This window comes from Terrapene carolina, unplaced genomic scaffold (genome assembly GCF_002925995.2).
Source record: "Terrapene carolina triunguis isolate 2854851 unplaced genomic scaffold, T_m_triunguis-2.0 Scaffold33356, whole genome shotgun sequence".
NCBI lineage: Eukaryota > Metazoa > Chordata > Testudines > Emydidae > Terrapene > Terrapene triunguis.
The window spans coordinates 1,401,527-1,422,669 of NW_020697707.1; the positions used below are offsets into that span (position 1 = coordinate 1,401,527).

The 21,143-nt window shown below is 37.9% G+C and overlaps 1 protein-coding gene across 1 annotated transcript in view; it reads right to left on the reverse strand.

The window, feature by feature from the left end:
- LOC112114283 (protein Hook homolog 3) overlaps window positions 1–21,143 on the reverse strand; it is a 138,755-nt gene that overhangs the window by 84,533 nt on the left and 33,079 nt on the right. The window contains exons 4-9 of the mRNA XM_026663338.1: window positions 17,719–17,769; window positions 14,002–14,134; window positions 12,392–12,459; window positions 6,002–6,064; window positions 4,006–4,089; window positions 3,008–3,171 (exon numbers count right to left, since the gene is read on the reverse strand). Coding sequence (XP_026519123.1) covers window positions 3,008–3,171; window positions 4,006–4,089; window positions 6,002–6,064; window positions 12,392–12,459; window positions 14,002–14,134; window positions 17,719–17,769 — 563 coding nt within the window. The remainder of the gene's footprint in view (window positions 1–3,007; window positions 3,172–4,005; window positions 4,090–6,001; window positions 6,065–12,391; window positions 12,460–14,001; window positions 14,135–17,718; window positions 17,770–21,143) is intronic.

Here is a 21,143-nt window from a genome sequence, read left to right on the forward strand (position 1 = left end):
CAGAGACAAAATTTCTCGATACTTTAAATGACTGCTTCTTGGAGCAGCTGGTACAGGAACCCACAAGGGGAAAGGCAATTCTTGATTTAGTTCTGAGTGGAGCGCAGGATCTGGTCCAAGAGATAACTATAACAGGACCGCTTGGAAATAGTGACCATAATATAACAACATTTAACATTCCTGTGGTGGGAGGAACACCTCAGCAGCTCAATACTGTGGCATTTAATTTCAGAAAGGGGAACTATGCAAAAATGAGGAGGTTAGTTAAACAGAAATTAAAAGGGACAGTGACTAGAGTGAAATACCTGCAAGCTGCCTGGACACTTTTCAAAGACACCATAATAGAGGCCCAACTTAAATGTATACCCCAAATTAAAAAACACAGTAAAAGAACTAAAAAAGAGCCACTGTGGCTTAACGACCATGTAAAAGAAGCAGTGAGAGATAAAAAGGCATCTTTTAAAAAGTGGAAGTCAAATCCTAGTGAGATAAATAGAAAAGAGTATAAACACTGCCAAATTAAGTGTAAAAATGTAATAAAAGACAAAAAGGAGTTTGAAGAACAGCTAGCCAAAAACTCAAAAGGTAATAAAATGTTTTTTAAGTACATCAGAAGCAGGAAGCCTGCTAAACAACCAGTGAGACCCCTGGACGATCGAGATAAAAAAGGAGCACTTAAAGACGATAAAGTCATTGCGGAGAAACTAAATGAATTCTTTGCTTCAGTCTTCACGGCTGATGATGTTAGGGAGATTCCCAAACCTGAGCCGTCCTTCAAATCTGAGGAATTGTCACAGATTGAAGTGTCATTAGAGGAGGTTTTGGAATTAATTGATAAACTTAACAGTAATAAAAGTCACCGGGACCAGATGGCATTCATCCAAGAGTTCTGAAAGAACTCAAATGTGAAATTGCGGAACTATTAACTAGGGTATTGTAACCTTTAAATCATCTTCTGTACCCAACGACTGGAAGATAGCTAATGTAACACCAATATTTAAAAAGGCTCTAGAGGTGATCCTAGCAATTACAGACCATTAAGTCTAACGTCAGTATCGGGCAAATTAGTTGAAACAACAGTAAAGAATAAAATTGTCAGACACACAGAAGAACATAAATTGTTGGGCAAAAGTCAACATGGTTTCTGTAAAGGGAAATAATGTCTTACTAATCTATTAGAGTTCTTCAAAGGGGTCAACAAACATGTGGACAAGGGGGATCCAGTGGACATAGTATACTTAGATTTCCAGAAAGCCTTTGACAAGGTCCCTCACCAAAGGCTCTTATGTAAATTAAGTTGTCATGGGATAAGAGGGAAGATCCTTTCATGGACTGAGAACTGGTTAAAAGACAGGGAACAAAGGGTAGGAATAAATGGTAAATTTTCAGAATGGAGAGGGATAACTAGTGGTGTTCCCCAAGGGTCAGTCCTAGGACCAATCCTATTCAACTTATTCATAAATGATCTGGAGAAAGGGGTAAACAGTGAGGTGGCAAAGTTTGCAGATGATACTAAACTGCTCAAGATAGTTAGGACCAAAGCAGACTGTGAAGAACTTCAAAAAGATCTCACAAAACTAAGTGATTGGGCAACAAAATGGCAAATGAAATTTAATGTGGATAAATGTAAAGTAATGCACATTGGAAAAAATAACCCCAACTATACATACAATATGATGGGGGCTAATTTAGCTACAACTAATCAGGAAAGAGATCTTGGAGTCATCGTGGATAGTTCTCTGAAGATGTCCACGCAGTGTGCAGCGGCAGTCAAAAAAGCAAACAGGATGTTAGGAATCATTAAAAAAGGGACAGAGAATAAGACGGAGACTATCTTATTCCCTTTATATAAATCCACGGTATGCCCACATCTTGAATACTGCATACAGATGTGGTGGTCTCATCTCAAAAAAGATATACTGGCATTAGAAAAGGTTCAGAGAAGGACAACTAAAATGATTAGGGGGTTGGAACGGGTCCCATACGAGGAGAGATTAAAGAGGCTAGGACTTTTCAGCTTGGAAAAAAGGAGACTAAGGGGGGATATGATAGAGGTATATAAAATCATGAGTGGTGTGGAGAAAGTGAATAAGGAAAAGTTATTTACTTGTTCCCATAATATAAGAACTAGGGGCCACCAAATGAAATTAATGGGCAGCAGGTTTAAAACAAATAAAAGGAAGTTCTTCACACAGCGCACAGTCAACCTGTGGAACTCCTTGCCTGAGAAGATTGTGAAGGCTAGGACTGTAACAGGGTTTAAAAGAGAACCAGATAAATTCATGGAGGTTAAGTCCATTAATGGCTATTAGCCAGGATGGGTAAGGAATGGTGTCCCTAGGCTCTGTTTGTCAGAGGGTGGAGATGGATGGCAGGATTACCTGTTAGGTTCACTCCCTCTGGGGCATCTAGCATTGGCCACTGTCGGCAGACAGGATACTGGGCTGGATGGACATTTGGTCTGACCCAGTATGGCCATTCTTATGTTCTTATGAAAGAACAAAGTGGTAGTGGAGGAAATACGAATGGGAGTGGAGCTCTCTCAAGCACTGCTTTTATCTTCGAGAAAATCACAAAAAATTGTTTTTTCAAGGGGGAACATTATTATTAAGGACACTGTCCATACCAACCTTTCAACTGGGAATTTCTTGTCCCAGAACTATGGTTAGAAGTAAGTATATATATTTTATCCTCACTGAGCTAAAAAAATGTCTGTAGGGATTATGTACACATTTTGTAAACTACTACTCTGGGCAGAGAGCAAGCATGGAAAATTTCAGCCTAAAAAGCAAATGTTTATATAATCTAAGCTTATAAAAAGATGGGTCATAATGGCAACTTATCTGTAAACTTAACTACAGTGGTCATTATGGGCACCCACTATAATAATTCAACATAACTGCCAATAGGAACAAAATGTTTACAAAACGAAATATCTGCTTTCTGGAATATTTCATAAGGTGTCTGTTAGTTCGAAATGAAATTTACCGACTCTGGATCTCTTTACCTAAATGTTTCCTCCTGGAGCTGTTCTAACTGTGTCTGCAGTTGCAGGTGCCTACGCCCTGCAGGGCTGTTAGGATCTTCTATAGAATCAGATTGGTTCAAACGTTCCATCAGGATCTGGTTCTCAGCTAGTAAACTACTTTTCTCCTCTTGAAGTGCTGCAACCTGTTACAACAAAAGTGCAAAACTGGAACAATGGAATTGTCAGCTTAAAGAGCAAAACTTGTGTGCAAGTGATGGAGCTAGTATGACCCATAACTGGCGATAGATGGACGCCTAATAAACTTATATGAGAGCAATGCATCCTAGCCTTAATATTTGTGATGTACCCAAGATATTATAATGGGGGCATAACAACATTAATTTTTTAAAACATAGATTAAATTATATTTATTAGAGACATCTAAAACCAAACACAATTTAACCAGTAAACAAAAAGGCTTTAATACATTACAGTCTTCGTCTACCTTCAAAACCAAAATGCTAATATCCTGTAATAAAATCTTAGTAAAGCGCACTTTTACTCTGAAAATTGATTTTGATAAAACAGCATTTCTGAGCTCCAGATTTATTCTCTTCATGTCTTCCAGATCAAGTTTGCTCAATTTACTCAAAAAAGATGACCTAAGATGTGTTCTTCACACAATTTTTGTATTGTTGTAACTATTTTGGTAAGGGGCACAACTTCCCCCACCCCAAATAGTTATATCTAATACAACTCCTAATGCTAGAATACCAGTATAGCATATTCCCTTCCTGTATGAGAATAGCTAAACTAGTATAAAGCACCTTTATACTGCAACCACACTCAGGAGGATTGTATTCCTTTAACTAAAGTGGTATAGTTAAAGAAGTACAACTTCTGAGTATACTTTTAAAAAGACCGGTCTCCGTACTGCTTCCTTTCTTCAGCTGCCTTAGAATCACCATGCCCCTTCTTTCTCAATCTAACTCCACAATTTCCATAAATTTATTGTGCACATATAATAAACTACCTACCTGCATATCTAATTCATGGCACCTCTGAGCAATTTCTTCTTTTGTTGCTAAAGCTTCATTTAATTCTTCTGTAGTTTTCTTCAACTATTTAAAATTAATATAAACATTTTTATTTTCACAATAACTTTACTATAATACATGTAATTCTTTGTAACCATAAAGGATGTTGAATGATATCACTGTAAAGTCTGTTTTTATGATCATATTTATTTATTTTGAAAAAAGTTATTGACTATTCTACTTTTATAAGAAGACAAAGGGCACCTTATCATTCAAGAGCTCAGATCATTCATATGTGAGAGATGAACATAGAATCATAGAATATCAGGGTTTGAAGGGACCTCAGGAGGTCATCTAGTACAACCCCCTGCTTAAAGCAGGACCAATCCCCAGACAGATATTTGCCCCAGATCCCTACATGGCCCCCTCAAGGATTGAACTCACAAACCTGGGTTTAGCAGGCCAATGCTCAAACCACTGAGCTATCCCTCCCCCCAATTCTTTGTTCTGAAGGCAATTCTTTTTTCCAAAACAAAGTATTAAGGCAAGCATTTTCATTTTACATGTTGCGCTCAAGAACCCCCACAACCTGAATGTTGGAAAATATACCACTTCTGTACATTTAAAAAATTGTCAACACCACTTTTCTTTACAAGAGTGAATAGTTTCAGTTTTCACTATGTTTGCAAATACACAAGGGACTGGGAGATGGATTACAAGGAATAGACAATTAAGGTAAAACCTGTCTAGCCACTGGGTACACTACTTTTGCTGCACAAAGGGGAAACAACTGCTGTGGTAGAGGAAAAGTCTAAATCTGAATGACATCATTTAATATATACGTTTGCATTTATTCAGTTATGTCTCTAAAGGATTTTATAATAATGGAAAGATTTATGGCTTCCAAGTTTCTCTAGGATTGTAAAATTAAGTATATGGAAAGAAAATCAGTCTGAGAAGCAAACACAAAGACACTATGTATTTTTGGAATAAATGTGAAGAATTCTTAGAAGCCTTACAAGGGCCTCCTACTTCTCTCGACGATCTAATCTATTGTAGAGAATGGCATCCTTTCAGGTGACAGCTGACACATAAAAATTAACTCCATCTCTTAGACAGTATGTACAGCCACACAGATAACTTATGTTATAATGATTCAGTAAAAACAGTACCATTCTCCAGGTTATACATCTACCATTTTAGGGACTGTGGTTGAGGCTGTAGAAACAACATAAATGACATAATGTGCTCTCAAAATGCGCACACAATAGCTGACGTACATTTGGTCCAGCATTTTTCACAAATACTTCAGCCACTGAGGAATTTTCCCAAAATTTCTCAAAGTAGGAAATTCACAACAGTTCCCAGGACTATTGCAAGGATATCTGAGTCCGATCTAGCCCACTAAAGCCAAGTGGGATGTCTTTCTATTGACTTAAAAGAGAGTTGGCTAGAGCAAAAAAGTTTTGTCTACAGCTAATAAATGTTACTAATTCTATTTAGTTTCTTCCAGACTATCCTTTGACTTGTAAGGTCTTCACTTTTTGCTATGTCAGAAATAATGCCAGTTTTGAGCATGACAACTACAAACTATTCATAATGCTTATAATGAATTTTATTTTCCAAAGAAATATTTTTGTTCTGCACATGCATTGTGAACAATCATATTCAGAATTATATATACCAAAGTTCTTTTATTTACTTATTTGTTTAAATGTAGCACATACTACTGATGGACATAAGCCACAGATAAATATATGTAATTGAAACTTTTGATTAACTGACTTTCTTTTAAAAAAATTGTACTTTAACAAAGAAAAAATATTACATTTAAAACTTTGAATGTGTGTTCCTTTGTTTGAATTTTCCCAAAAGATTTTCAAAAAAAGAGAAGAAGAAGAAGATGAGGCAGCCTGCTTACAACATGCCATATACCAGACTGACTACACACTGATTTCCTATGATTAAAGAAAAAGAAACATCTGGTCTTAGGTACCTGACGATCAAGGTCAACGTAAGCATCATTTCCAACAGAGACTGGAGATTCTTTACTCATCAACTGCAATTAGATTACACTGGATTAGAAAAAGCAAAAGATTTATTTGTATATTAAAAGCTAAGTTTTCATTTATAAAAAACCCAGATCAATCTTAAATTTAAGAAAGGTTTGTTCTGAAGATAAGGCCTTAAGTTTTCACGTCACATTTTTATGTATGGTATATACAGAGAGAATTATAAATCTGTAGGACAAACACTATAAAGGAATATGAAAAAAAAATCTTATCTGGTACATTTCCCTCTGTAAAAGCATGCCTACCTATCATCCATCATGAAAAGCTCGGGATGCTTTTTGCAGAATATTGGCAGCAATCCATATGGTAGTAAAGATTTACTCTGGAATTTTCACTCTAACACTGGTTCTAACCCTTTTTCATACTTTGACCCCATGTAACACCAAAACAAAAAAATCTGGGGTCCCTGCTCCTCCCATTTAATTATATATAAAAAAAGAGGGGCTGATTATGACTCCCCCTCCTGACTTGTTTGCAATTCCTAGGTTAAGAGCCCATGCTCCGGAATGAATATTTTCAAAACTGAAACACTGCAACTTGCATGATATATGAACTGAACTTTATTATTTGGAGAAACATAACCTGTGGATTTTTTAGGGTTGGTGGAAAGAGCAAATCAGATTTTTTTAGTTATAGCTTTCTAGGGAGGCTCCAGATTGGCTGACATGCTTCTCCAGAGGAAAAAATTAGCAGATAAGAAAATAAATCCTCTTTCTGGACACACATCCAATCTGTTACAATATCAAAATGGCTAGAGGGGAGTTCAAACATAAAAAAAATGCAAAAGGAAATTCCCAGACTGAGGAAAAAGAAAAAAGAAAAAGAAAAAAAAACTATGTTAAAACAGAAGTTAAGATTGAGATACATACTAGTAACATAAAGGTAAAAATAATTAGTTATGTTGTAATTAACCCCAAACCAAGTACTACAGGTTTGTACTGCTTGTTTTGGGGATTATTAGAATATATTCATTTTTGGTTTGTTTTTTCTATTACATGAATAATAGAAATTAGAAATGAAAAAGACTAATCAATCTAACCATACATCTAATCAATCCTGATTCCAATGCAACACTGTTCCCTTCAGTGTAATTCCTCATGCTTCACCCAGCCTGGGGTTAAAAATCTCTCCACAGCCCACTTCCCCTACATTCTGTGGATGCCCACTCTGTAGGCATACAACTCATTGTCATAATTTCTTCTGCTATTTAGCACTCGGTTTTCTTTTGCTTAAATGCCAACCCATAACTTCTGGTTACATTACAATGTACAGTAACAAATTGCTCCCCATCCTCAACATTCATGCCACTCACATATCTGTACACTTTTGCACCCCACTCTCTAGCTGTCATTTAGCCAATCTATAAATATTTAGACATAGTCAATCTTATCTCCAAAGTTCCTCCAGCCCTCGACCATTTTTGTTGCTCTTCACTAAATTCTTTCCAGTTGATCTACAAATTTCTGGTGACAAGCCGCTCAGAAATGAAATATTCCATCTACAGAGCCCAAATTCTTATAAGGAGGGATTATAAAGTCCCTGTTCTGTGATTTAGTGTTTCTGAAAAGCCAAGTTAATGGCCTTTTTCATTGCCACAAACCGTAGCGTTGTGAACTTGTATCTAATTTATCGCCTTAGTTTTCTAAGATGAATATCATTTTGTAGTCCCCTGCCAATAATTTCTAACCTTGCTAGGCCCCTTAGTATTATGTCTTTCTCCTCCACCTTCTGATCACCTGATTTTGTTAGTGGCTGTTTATACCCTCTTCCAGATAATTAATGACGATGTTAAGACTGAACCCAACACTGATCCCTGTGGTGCCCACTTAAGCCATCTCCCCTGCCCAGATGCCATCTATCATAACCTTTTAACAGACCAGCCATTAGCATCTCTAACCAAGCCAATTTGATTTTTATAAGACTTCACAAGAAGCTATATAAAATGCTTTACTAAGAATTACAGGATTAGAACTTTAATTTCAACCCACCATTCATGATTCAGCCTAGAGAAATCTCTAATATTTTCCTCCAATTAATCTATTCTTTGGTAAATGAGAGGTAACATATCCCTGATCTTAAAAGCACAGGTGAAACAATCTGGACTACAAGTTAATTTAATCAGTTTATATTTTAATATTTTTATAGAAAATATCTGTCATTCCTTTTATTATCCTAATTACACCTTTTTCATGCCCACAACTATGGCAAGCAGCATTATAAAAATAAATATATATAACCATGCCAGGTGTTATTAAAACCTTTATCCAATTTTAACTGGTTTGCTCATGAGGGCTGAGTTATTAGTGTTGTCATGGATACAAGGTTGGCAACTAAGATTATCAGGAGATCTGTGTGCATGAATGCCCTAGAAACATGCACTTGATTCTTCTGGTTTATCATACACATGACTTACTCTCTCTCTATTCTATAAACATAGTTTGCAGCTTATTTTCTGTCATAACATGAAAATGTTTGATACTCTGTTGCATTATATATAAGGTGCATGATAACTTCATTTCCCTTTGTCAGACTAAGATCTCTGTTTTCTGGAGATTTTTTATTTTCAAGAGACCCAGTGGCATATCTAACATCTTCTACAACTTCTAGTATGGTATGACTTTTGACTTTTTCCACCATCACTAATTATTCCATAAAGCAGCCTCTACAAAGAATAGTTTTTACTGAAGCCAAAATGAACCTTGAAAATAATTAGGCTGAAACACAGGAAAATTGATATTTGCTATCTCTGTGAAAACAACATTTTTGGGACCCATCTAAGGAGCAAATCCTTCTTGCTATGCAACCTCAGACAGGTTTGAAACTGCCTCAAATACTCTACAGTAAAGGGCATGACCATGTTTTGATGGTCTGGTGGACATGCTTACTGAAGGGGAAAAGGAACTTGTTATAAAGTCTCTAAGTTTAGTTATTAGGAAATGAAGGTGTTTTCCTATTTATTGGTAAAGAACTCTCAACCTTCCAAATGACTATTTATATCTGAGACTTGGGAAAAGAACAGCATAATTCGCCAGATGCATTATGAAGCAATTGCAAAGCTGTATTGTCACAGAAATAGATTTCATGGGAAATGTTAAATTTTAGTTTGCCATGAAAAATCAATCTGTGTAAAATGTGAAATTGAAAAACTCTATACTAGATTTTTCATTGCTTTGAAAACCATACACTTAGGCCCTCATCCTGCAAACTTATGAGTTCAACGGAACTACTTATGTGCACGAATATTTGCAGGGGCCTTAGAATCTCAATGCTGGAAACACATGAATTCAGCTCCATTGAAATGAACAGACTATCAAGGCACTGTTTGGTTTATATGGTGTTTGAAATGTTTCAGAATCTACCTGAAGAAAAAGATTTTCCATTTATTTTTTAGCTGGGGTTTTACTTGAAAAATTCTGATTATCAAAGAATACAGTTGTTCAAAAGCACAGGAAATTCAAATAAAATAAAGGTTCTTTTAAATTCATTTTCTTGTACAAAACTTCACATGTGAAATTACCATTTTGCAATGTGAAAAATGGCATTTTTTTTTCCAGTGAAAAAAATACCACGTTAGGTATAGGCTATTACAAGTGATAGATGGGCCAGTTCTGCTGGGGTGTGAAACATGTTTCCACGAGCAGTATTACTTATTATGTATAAATTAATAAAGTATCATCTATAAGCATTTGTATATATTTAACGGAAGTAGAAAAATAAACTATGCAATACAGTAGAAAGATTTATTTAACAGGTCTTTTTATGTAACTAATACTTAAGACAGTCTAAGTGCATGGAAAGTGTTTTGCAATGCTTGGATGATGTAGGTATGCAATACCTACACTTCTCACCTGTCTACATGGCTGTCATATCAGCACTTCATTTTGTGACTCCTCCACATACCTGAGTCACTCAAATCCCTCTGCAGGGGTCTGCTCCAAGCAGTCCACCAGACCATGAAAAAGTTCTGAATGTCCTGGATCCAAGAAGACCCTAAACCTTTTGCACTTTCTAGGACCCATAGAGGCTACCTGCTTTGAGGCACAATAAGAACATAATTCTTTGGCACTAACTCTTTAACTGACTTTAGAAGTCTGTTGCCCATCCAGCTCTGTATGGAAACTTTCAAGGAGCTATGTTTTTCTCCAAAGATGGAGATTGCAGCTCTGAAGATTTTCCTGGGATCTGGACTCTTGACTCTGAGAAGGATCTGATGATTTTTGAATAAGCATCTCAGAACTCTCCATTTGGTTCTGAATTTCTTAGTCTTCTAAAGTCTTTGAAAGGTAGAGTCAAGCCACTTCGATCTGGAGTATTACTTGGAAAGCAGCTCTTTTGATCAACTGAGTTTCAAAGACTCCTCCAAAGGAGAGCCCTCAGCCTGTGGTGTCACTTTTTTCTGGCACAGGTCACAAATACTGAACGAACTCCATAGCCACTGGACAAATGCTTCATTAAGCCATGGACATGGTTATTAATATGGATATCTTATTAGATTAAGAAACACATCTCCTGAATATGAATTTATTTTTTGTCCACTGTAGCAGAGTGGAAAGTGCTACTAAAAACTAGGGACCAATAAAAGACAGCTATGAAAAATCCTATCAAAACAAATGGGGGAGGGGGACAGAGAAAAGAAGACACACATGCACAAAAACTGCCCCACAAAACCATGGTCTGGAAACCAGGAACTGACTCCCTGGCAGCACTGGCTTAGGGAAGGACAGGGAATGAAAGATAATCTAAGGGGATGGGTTTTTTTCACCCTCATTTCCAGAATGCTAAATCTGAGAAGCGAGTGTGCTTGCCCCCTACCAGTTTTGGTACTCTAAATGGTTCCATGGTGATCAAACAGTGCATATGACTCCTAGACTGTGGATTGCAGAGACAAGTCATGATGAAGAATTGAGCAACCTTTGGCTCTGTATCATTTATTTCCCTTTATAGGGAACTGTAGGAAAAACACATTTTATATACGGGGTAGACAAATCTGAATTTATCACACTGAAGTCAGCATAGGGTTCAATTGCTGATTTATCAAGATCTAAGTGGAATTAGATGCTTAAACATGGTGATTTTTGCTCACATGCACGCAGTTAAACTGATCATCAGTTATGGATTGGGAACAAAAGACACTGGCAAAGACCTTAGTGAACTTTTGCCTTCTTATGGAGCATGTGCCAAGAAACCATTTGCTTTCGAGGTCAGCAAAATCTCTGCTTTTAGATTTCCTGTCCTTCTCCAATTAATTTGTTCTAAGTTACAAACCATCCATACAAAAGGCCACTCAGCTGCTTCAATGCAGTGAAGTTGAGCTACTAAAGTGGTTTGAAGGGAAGTAGCTCCACCTGAATCCGAAAAGTGATTTATTTTGTTGGGCCTCAGCTAAAGCCCCATAGGCAAGACCCAGAACTAAGGCACTAAAGTCCGACTGAGCTAAGTATCCCTGTATTAGGCAGGCACCTGTTTCAACAGCCAAAACTTGGAAGAAGTAATGGCAGACATTAACCGATTTCACTGTACTTGCTTCCTTTCTGCTATGCTTCCATCTAGTGTCTCAGCATGACTCACCAGTTACAGCAAGATTGTGAAATCATTCCTTGCTTTTAAAAAAAGTGCATATGGTCAACTTGCTAATCTAAACTAAACATTGCTAAGCTTACCAAGAAAGGTAGCCTTTCCCCACTTCTCATCACTTTAGGAACAAAGGCTCTAGTGAGGTCTCATGTTACTAAAATGATGTTATTTTTACAAAATATACTACAGTACATTTATTGACTACTATGAAGTATTATCAGGAATAATTAAAACTAAAAGCTAGACTACAGCTAACAAAATAGAAAGTATATTTTGCAATGCGTTTTCCTCTTTTTACTGTATTTGTTCACTTACTTGCCTGTTTACAAAATTTAGTAATTCAGTGAGTCTCCCCGTTACTAGGTGCAAATGAACGACATCCTACAGTACTTATTTTGCTACTTACACAACAAAGTATAGTGTGTTTTTAGGAGCCGTAGGAAAGGAAAGGTAAAGGAAGGCGAGCCCAGTATCAATATCTAGAAGTTTAATCTTCTAGATTTAAAGAAAAGTGGAAATTTGCCTGAATTCTATTACATAAATAAGGCTTGATTAGCAAAACTCTGTTTTCCCTAATCAAAAGAGGAAAACATTCCTTATTCTAACTTTATAAATGTTATATTCCATGCCCATTCTATTAATTACTTCTTTCTACTGAAGTTAACAAAACTGAGAAGAAGTATATTCCGGTACTGAATTGAAAAGCTGAATTGTTACATATTATGGACACTTCAGCATACCTCCTGAATAGCTGTCATGACAACATGTTGAACAGACTCCTCCATCATCATGATGGTCTGGATGTACTCTGAAAACAAGAACATTCTCGCATGTCATTATTTACACTTAAACTTAAGACAGTCAAACAGAACGAAGGGATAAATAGCCACCTCTCTCCTGCAAATTGTGCAGGTGCCATTCCTGGGACTTGTGCTCAGTCAGTGTCCAGACCCCTCCCCAATAAACCCAGGAGCACAGTAACAGAAAGCCATACTTCCAAGTGATGATGCAAGGCTTAGTAAGACATTTCTGAAGGTCCACGCGTGTGTACATATGGTGGCAGGCCAAGTGAATGATGGAGACATTTTCAAAAACTCTTGTCATTTCAAGATCGAGCAGTATATATTCTAATATTGATATTTAAGAAAATCATCACGATGTGCCAAGTACTCAGTTGTAATACAAACAAGCTTGTAGGCCAATTGCAATATCAAAAACTGCAAATTATGTACAAGAAAAGGGATAATACAGTTATCCCTGTTGCAAGGGCATCTTGTCTGGATACACATTTTCCTTTCTATGCTCTTGCCAAGGGGTGGAGTAGCTGTGGAAAGCTTGTAAGCTAAGGGGGCAATCCATTAACTACTATTGTCCTGACTGATATTGGCAATAGGCAGCTGTAGTGAAATGACTAACAGTTGGGTCAAAGTAATCATTTTTATTTGTCTTTAAATGCACACTAAATAATTCCCACTGGAACGGTCTGTCCTCCAATTGCAGCTCCATTTTTTTCTGAACTATTCAGACAGAAAGACAAGGGCAAGATACAAGAAAAGGTCCTGCCCTTCCAAGATTTTCAGGATTCTCATCCTACCTTTCAATAGTGACTCATTTTGTGTACCTTGTGCATCTGGTCAGAGACCCTACTCTTGTCTTTGTGTATTTTCATGAATATATGCCCTCTGTTTTTCCTCTTCCTGGATCTCATATTTGTAAATTCCAATATCAGCTGATGTTACAGTAAGAGCTGCATACCTGCTGAGGACTCATTTGTTGATGGATATGAGGTGTGAGACCAGTATGCTGGGAAACCACTGAGTGGGTAGCAAATTCTCAAGAGTAGACAAGGCTAGAGAGTTTTAAGTCATGGGCCCAAGGTGGGAGCAAGTGTCAGAGTAGGGAACAGAATCCAGATCCTATAGCATATGGCTCCCAAACCTATATCATAACCATTCTTTTTGTGTGCAATGTGCATCTTGTCTATGAATTTGCAATTACCCAGATAAGAATCTGCAACTGAGCCTTCCCACAATAATTAATAACTAAAAGCTGGGTTCAGTAATTTTCATCTGTGGAGCCATTTTTCATTTCTATTCATGGAACCAAAAGGAAATATATACATCAGAAGCATACATAACCAGCTCCACAGTTCCAGCTTGCAAACTCAGTGAAGCTTGTAATGTGATGTCAACTATCATCAATAAGACAAAATAAAGTCATGACCCACAGGAAAATAAATCGTGCCTCTGACAACAATCCCAGACACACCATTTTCCCCACATCATTTATGCAGCAAGTCTGACTTCCATTAACTACACAGAAAGCATACTGTATATTCAAAATTGATTACCTTGCTTCTGCTCACAATTCACAGCACATCCCAAAATGAGCTGAAGCATTCTTCCAAGCTCTGCAACATCTGAGTGCTCTCCAATCAGGTTAACATCAGGAAGGGTAAAGTCATTAATCTGCTGCCCTAAAATCTGCACAAAGACACAATATATATATAAGAAGCCAGTAGAAAGAGCTCACCTTCCATCTTTGGCACCGTTTTCAAACCCAACTTCGAGTCTCAAGTGAAATAAATAGGATAACCTCAGCCCACCTACCTTTGGACAAGGTTCTACAACACAAATTCCATCCACATAATTTGATACAACCAGCATTTCAGAGAATCCAGAGAAGGCTGTCTCAACTAATATCAATAATGAACAACTACTCTCACCACTACATATCTGTTCTTCCAGGTTGGGAAAGGCTAGGAAAGAAGCCAGTAACATAAGGAAGTTCAAAAGACAGCTGACCAACAGTACCTGTCTGATGGACTTTTAAAAAAAATGAAGTTGTTTTCTACAATTCAAATAAAGAATTCTTCAGAAACAAAAAATATGTCATCAGACAGAATAATTTAATTGCATCTGGGAAATAAGCTGTAAATCACAGAAGTGGAAAGCTAGAATTCCAAATATTCCAATGATATAAAACGTGTGTCTAGCCCTGATGGGTAACAAAAGACTGTAAAACTGTCATAATCCCTTGGTCTAGTAGTTTTACAGGTCTGGTCCAAAGATATTTAGCAAGTCCCAGATGTAAGACAACTAACTGTTAGTCTGTGGAAAGGGTCTGAAATAGTGGTACAAGACAAACTGAATAGCAGAAAGGGGTCATAAAAGGAAAAAAATGCTTGACATAGAAGCAGGGAGAAAGAATGGAAAGAAGCGGAAAGAGAAGAGAATCATACCTGACATACAATTATTGTAAGCCAATTTACAATCTAGAAGGATTTACACATTAATGAGTATTAGTTGGGAGAATTAAGCAGTTCTGCTAGATCAGAAAAAAAGCTTTGTAAGAGTTGAAAATATTACTATGAAAAGTGGAATGAGTCAAACTTTTAGCACATAAATTGCAGATAGAAAAAAACAGTTAATTTAACAGATCAAAAATGCAAACAAAGAAAAAAAGACTGACTATGAAAGGAATGTGTAATTTATTTGCTGATTTTTTTAAGCCAAAAAACAGCTTTGGAGAAGATATTTACACAATAGTATCTAGCAAATGTATGTATAGAATAGTACATGACTCTCCTGCAAATCAAGTTGTTTTAAAAGGACAACAACAGAGATTTGCTGCCTTAGAAGTCTTGCCCAAAGAATGGGCATTAATATGACTAAAGCCCCTGTGTACTATGTGGCAAGCTGGACCTAAATTCTTCAACAAGGCTCCCTCATTTTTCTGTCACTCCAATGAGCTAGAATGTGAATTCTCTAGCAGACCCAGGTAAATTGAAAAACGAATAATTTTATTAAATAAAATAGAAAATGAGTAATATAATCAATACAGTATTTCTTGAATGGTTATTTTGATATCCAATTTTTACATTGCCCCAACCTTTAAAATGTGATGCAGATTTTTATATGGCTTTGTAGAAGCTGTTAGGGAAGCTGGGAAGGAGATATGTCACTTGGCACTATGAGGACATGGGTTTGGGATTGTGAAACAAACGTGTTAGCTGGATATTTCTGGTAAAATAGGTTATGTTAAAATTAGGCTCCAGTGTCAATACCCCACTGAGATGAAAAAGGACCGAGTCATAGCTATTTTAGGATTTAGCAGCCTCAGGAAACAACCACCATATTGGTTTGGACTCCGACAGCTGAAAAGTCTTCTTTGCACAAATACTAGAAACTTTAAGGAAAACAGCGGAAGCTTAGATTTTAGAGCAGAATTCTGTGGGAAGAGGAACAGTCTATGGCAACTTCTGTGGAGACCATAAAGTACACAGGGTCCTGGACAGGATCTTCAACTTGTTCTCCTGCAAGGCTGTAATAGTGCAGGATGCTATATTACAGCCATTAGAACCCCCTTGGATACTCCATAAACTATTGAGTTACTGTAAAATGAAACAAAAAAAGTGCCCTAATTCTCCAAGGCTTTTGTCTATGCTAGGTAAAAGCCTAATCTTTTCATATCTAGCTTGTGCAGAAGGACTTTGCCAGGATGGGCTCTCAGATGAGAAAAATGTAGGCAGGACAACTGACAAATTTAAGTGGATCTCCATCACTTTTGGAAGCAATCTGGGATGTTTCACAGATGCATCTTATGTTTGAAGAATTTCGTATTTAATGACTCAGTCACTAAAGCTTGAAGCTCAGTCATTTTCTGAAATCGAGTCACTGACTTTCTAAAATACTAAATTTACCATGTCAGAAACTTAAACTTACACATAGTTAGTGGCTTAAAAAGGAGCTGACATCATTTTGCAATGACAACATTGGTCTTCGAGGATATAAAGAACTTTTATAATGCATCAAGCTCTCACAAACCCAGAGGCTGTAAACTAACTGCTCTTCCTTTAACATGGCCACGAAAGAAATATCTGCCGAATGAAGTGTAAGAGAAGGTTTTTTTAAACCCAGATTGACAAGTGAAAGTAGCAAGCAGGGTGTGTGCAGGATGTGGAAAAAGATCCATATGGGGTCTTTACATAGCAGATAAACAATTCCCAAGAGAAAGGTATGTATGTCTTTCTGATAGATTCATTCTGAGCAGCTAACAGGACTTGACATGTTTGCTCAGAAACACCAGAGTTCTCAATTCCTACCCTTCTGAGACTTTAACGTGAGCTAACTTTAATGTGATACTCAGAACTTTTGAAAAATCAGTCAATTTATTAAGTCTGGATTTGGGAGACTAACTTTAGGCACCGATTTTTGAAAATGTTGCCCCCCAAAGAGTCTTAGCAAATGTATTATCTTCCTCCTCTCCAGAATATTTATACTGTTCAGACAGAAAACAAGTGCTTGGAGTATGGAGTCTCTCTATGTGAGTATCCCATACTGTGTCTGTTTCACTGCATTCTTAATGCACCAGCTACCTCAGCACATAGCAGGGAACAAATATATCTCATTTTCCTTCCCATGGAGTGCAGTCTTGGAGACAAGCAGCACAAGAGCTTCTCCACAGAACACACAGGCCACAATAGTAGATCTCTAACAGTCCGAAATTAAAACTTTTAATAAACTCTTCTCTCCCCACCTCAACTGAGTATTTTCCCCACAGAAAAAATGAAAGAGATAGTCTTTACTAGGGGCAGAGGAGAAAGTCAGACAGACAAGCTTTATTTTTTATGCATTCAACTCCACTATGGAGTCACCAAGGGCATCTACTATTTTCATGTCAAGATGCTTAAGACTATTAGGGGTTTTATTTTCAAGCTGGGTTTGTTGCTTAGTGGAATATTCGATGAAACACACAATAAAGCTTTGGAGAGGTCTAGTACTCAAGGATAGTCCATGATGAGTTGATTACTTTGGGTAGGACAGGTTTAAAGAGTATGGAGGAGCGGATAAGATACAGAATGGCTATTTAGAAAAAATGAACAATTTCATTTCATGATGGATGGGTCAGATGTTTTGAAAGAGCTCAGCGGCAATGGGTGCTGCTGGGTGCTGAGCGCTTGTGATATATCTGGACCGAATGCTAAACAAATCAATAATCTGTAGCATGTCCAACAAGCATAATGACTAGATTCAGCAAAAGGAAAGCACTGAGAAATAGTTCTTACCTCATGATTGTAATCCAATATCCCTTTTAAAATTTTCTTCAGATTGCTTATCTGTTTGATGGAAGAGAGAGAAATTAAAATATATAAAGCCACTGAATTTAAGATACAGTAGAACCTCTAATTTTACAAACTAATTGGGGACTGAAGTTTATAAAATTGAAATGTTCAAAAAATTGTACATCTCAAAATGACAGTAGGTATGGTGCATAAATTGCAGTAGGGTGCACTGCATCGTCGTCGTCTTGTTCTTTACAGCACTGTAAAAGATACTTCCGATCCACTGAAGAAACTGGAATGTGAAGAGATATCAACTTGTTCATTGACTTTCATTATGTGATTCCCCCCGCCCCCCTTTCTGGAAAAATGATTTATGTAACTGGTCATTTGTATGGCTGGTTTTAGTAAAATCGAAGTTCTACTGTATTTATATAAATATATAAAAACAATTGTGTGGGTATACAGCAGGCTAAGAAAATCACAAGTAATACTGCAAGCAGAATCACATACACAAATGTAAGTCTATTTGAATTTCTAGTGAAAAGTATCTTGTCTGAATCAATAACTCATTATGATCATCAAAAATATTATATATGATCGTCCCATGATGTGGACCTGATCCAAAGTCCACGCCAGTCAATGGAGCACAATGAAGCGAATGACAAAAATTCCTACTGACTGGAATGGGCTTTGACTCAGCCCATGGTGAAAAATTTTAAGGGTAGCATTGTTTAAGCCAGTGTCATGAAAGTGATGGGTAAGCTGGGGCTCCAAAATGAGAGGGTGAACTATTTCCTGATCTCTGTGAATGGGAAGGAGGGGAAAGGGGAAGACTCTAGGCTAGTCGGAGGGAAAAGGTGCGGCCCAGACAGGGAAGAAAAGGAGTAGATTTCCGCTAAAGGTAGTGCTGACCTCTGGGGTACTGTCAGTACTGAGAATTTAGACATCAGAGTTAGTGCCAAGAGTAAGGTCCTCAGTACAGAGGACAGTACCAGAGAAGCAGTGACTTCCAACAATAGTTGGTCTGCCGGATCCATTAGGGCTTTGATTGCCACTGCCAAGGTATTGGTAGCAGATGTAGGTAGAAGGGTTGTTTTGGTACTGGGCCAGGAATCAATACCATGTCACTTGCCCTGTATTATGAAAGGACTTTCTGCCAAATTCCCAGGAGGAGACTGAAGGCAAATGCTCTTTTCTTAGGCCTCTGAGCTTTTCCCTTTTTACGGGAGGTAAAAGCACCGGTGCTAGGAACCATGGCCCGTTTGGTGTTCTGATCTACCGTGGTTCCAAGTGAAGGATACATCACAGGCTTTTGGTGCTGGAGCACCCATCGGCGATAAGCTGACTTGGACAGTCATGGACGGCCAATCAATACAGTGTCAGCTGTCTTACTGGAATTTGCCTTAGGAGTCGCATCACAGCTCACAAGGGCTCTAACTAACTGGACTTGGAGGTACAAGGTCTCGTCTTGCAGCCTGATGCCTATTCTTCTGGGTCCAAAGTGCCCCTCACAGACTGCTCCAACAGAAATAGTTTTAGCCCAGTGTCTCCAGATTTTCTCATTTTTGACGAGAAAGACTGGCAGACAGTGCAATGGTCAGTCATACGGCTTTCACCTAAGCAGAACAGACCATGGTTACCTCCATCTGTGAGGAGAATGTGTCATTTGTGAAATGGACAGGGTTTGAAGTCACCAAGATAGTGGTTGTGGTGAAGAGTACTGAATAATAAATAATTTTTGGGGGTGTCAAGGAAGAAGGGTTGCAAGAAAATTAAAAGAATTTCCTGAAGAGAATTAACCCTAGTGTCCTACCTAGAGTATTTCCTCTCTTTACTTGTTATTAGCTAAAGGGTAGCAGGCATATACAGCCTGGTTCTGTCTTGCTGCCACAGGCAGTAAGAGAGAACTGAAGGATGGTTCTGGCCACTCTGCTGACCTTTATGCCCTTATGGGGGAGTGGGGATGAGGATCGGTGGGGGTGCAGGCATGGCCCAATGGACACTGCTGTGCAAAGATTCTGATCTCACATCCTTAAGGGGCATGCACATATAGAGTGGGCTCCACACTGACACATACTCGAAGAACAAGAAATTTTATGTCCTACGAAGTGGAGTAAATAGGAAAGAGAGAAAGCCTGGCTGTGGATTTAACACATACTGGAGCTCTAAGGTACATGTTTTGGTTACATCTCTAACTATACCAAACTTAAACTGTGTCCCTTCCTTTTTACATTTATGGTAGCAGATGATCTCAACCCTGGAAGGCCCTTCAGCCCTGCCACAAAAAGACCTAACATCACTCCCAACTTGATTTTACTAACTATGAGGGGCCTGGCTCTCACTCAAAGATAGAAGCTGCCTTAGTACCACAGAAAGTTAGACTGGCCAAAATTGCACGCAAAGAACATTTTGCATCTGCCCCCTAAAAGGAGTTAATCTTGTCTCAATTCTATTTGTCCATGATGTAGATAGAAAACTATTCATGAGAAACTGAGTGTAGGCAGCTAGGATTCACCAACCTATGCACCAGTCAATAACCACTCACAGATGTCATGGCTTTGTAGACACTATGGGGAGGGAAGGAGGAATAACTCTTCACGTCCTTTAGAGTGATGGGAGAAGATTATAAACACACTCTATGTGTAACCCAGTGAAGAGCACTCTAAGCAGTGCCACAAGCCGTCTGTATTCCAACAAGACCTCAGAAGATAATGCAGAGAAAATTTTGGAACCACTGTACTGATATTAAAGGGTACACTACGATGACCTACTTGACCAACAACAGAGTTAGCCAATACAGAGAGCTCTGAAAGCCATTTAGCTCAATCACTCTCCATTGGCTAAACAATTAAACAGACCCTCCATCCCAAAAAGCACAAATGTGAGCTAAAAACACCTGGGTGTCATGATGACCATGAAATCTCAAATCAGACTAGAAAAGATGCCATCTACTTGGATGTTTGAAACCATGATCAGCCTAAGATGAGAAACTGGAGATACTGCAGAGCAAACTGCACACTGCAGCTATTCCAAGCATTCTAATGATGTGAGACTGAACAAAAAATTGTCATTAATTCCGCAATCCTAAACCACCTCCCACACCTTCTCTGGTGTCAAAAGTTCCAACAGTCTCCTATCCAACTGCCAAGGCATCCAGTCCCCACCACCTCTGGGAAAAAAAGTTCACAGCAGTTATGCATTATCATTACAAAAATCTGCAGCAAATTTAAAATTTATGGGAAAGGTAAATTACTTGATTTTAATATCAAATCGAACACTATAAGCAATGGTGTACTGATTGTATTATTCATTTTCATATCTGATTAATTAAAAACCTCCAATTTTGAATTTACCTGAGGCTGCCGCAGAATTTCCAGCCTGCTGCACCAAAGTGCCATAGAAACCAAGGACCATGCTGCAGAATTAAG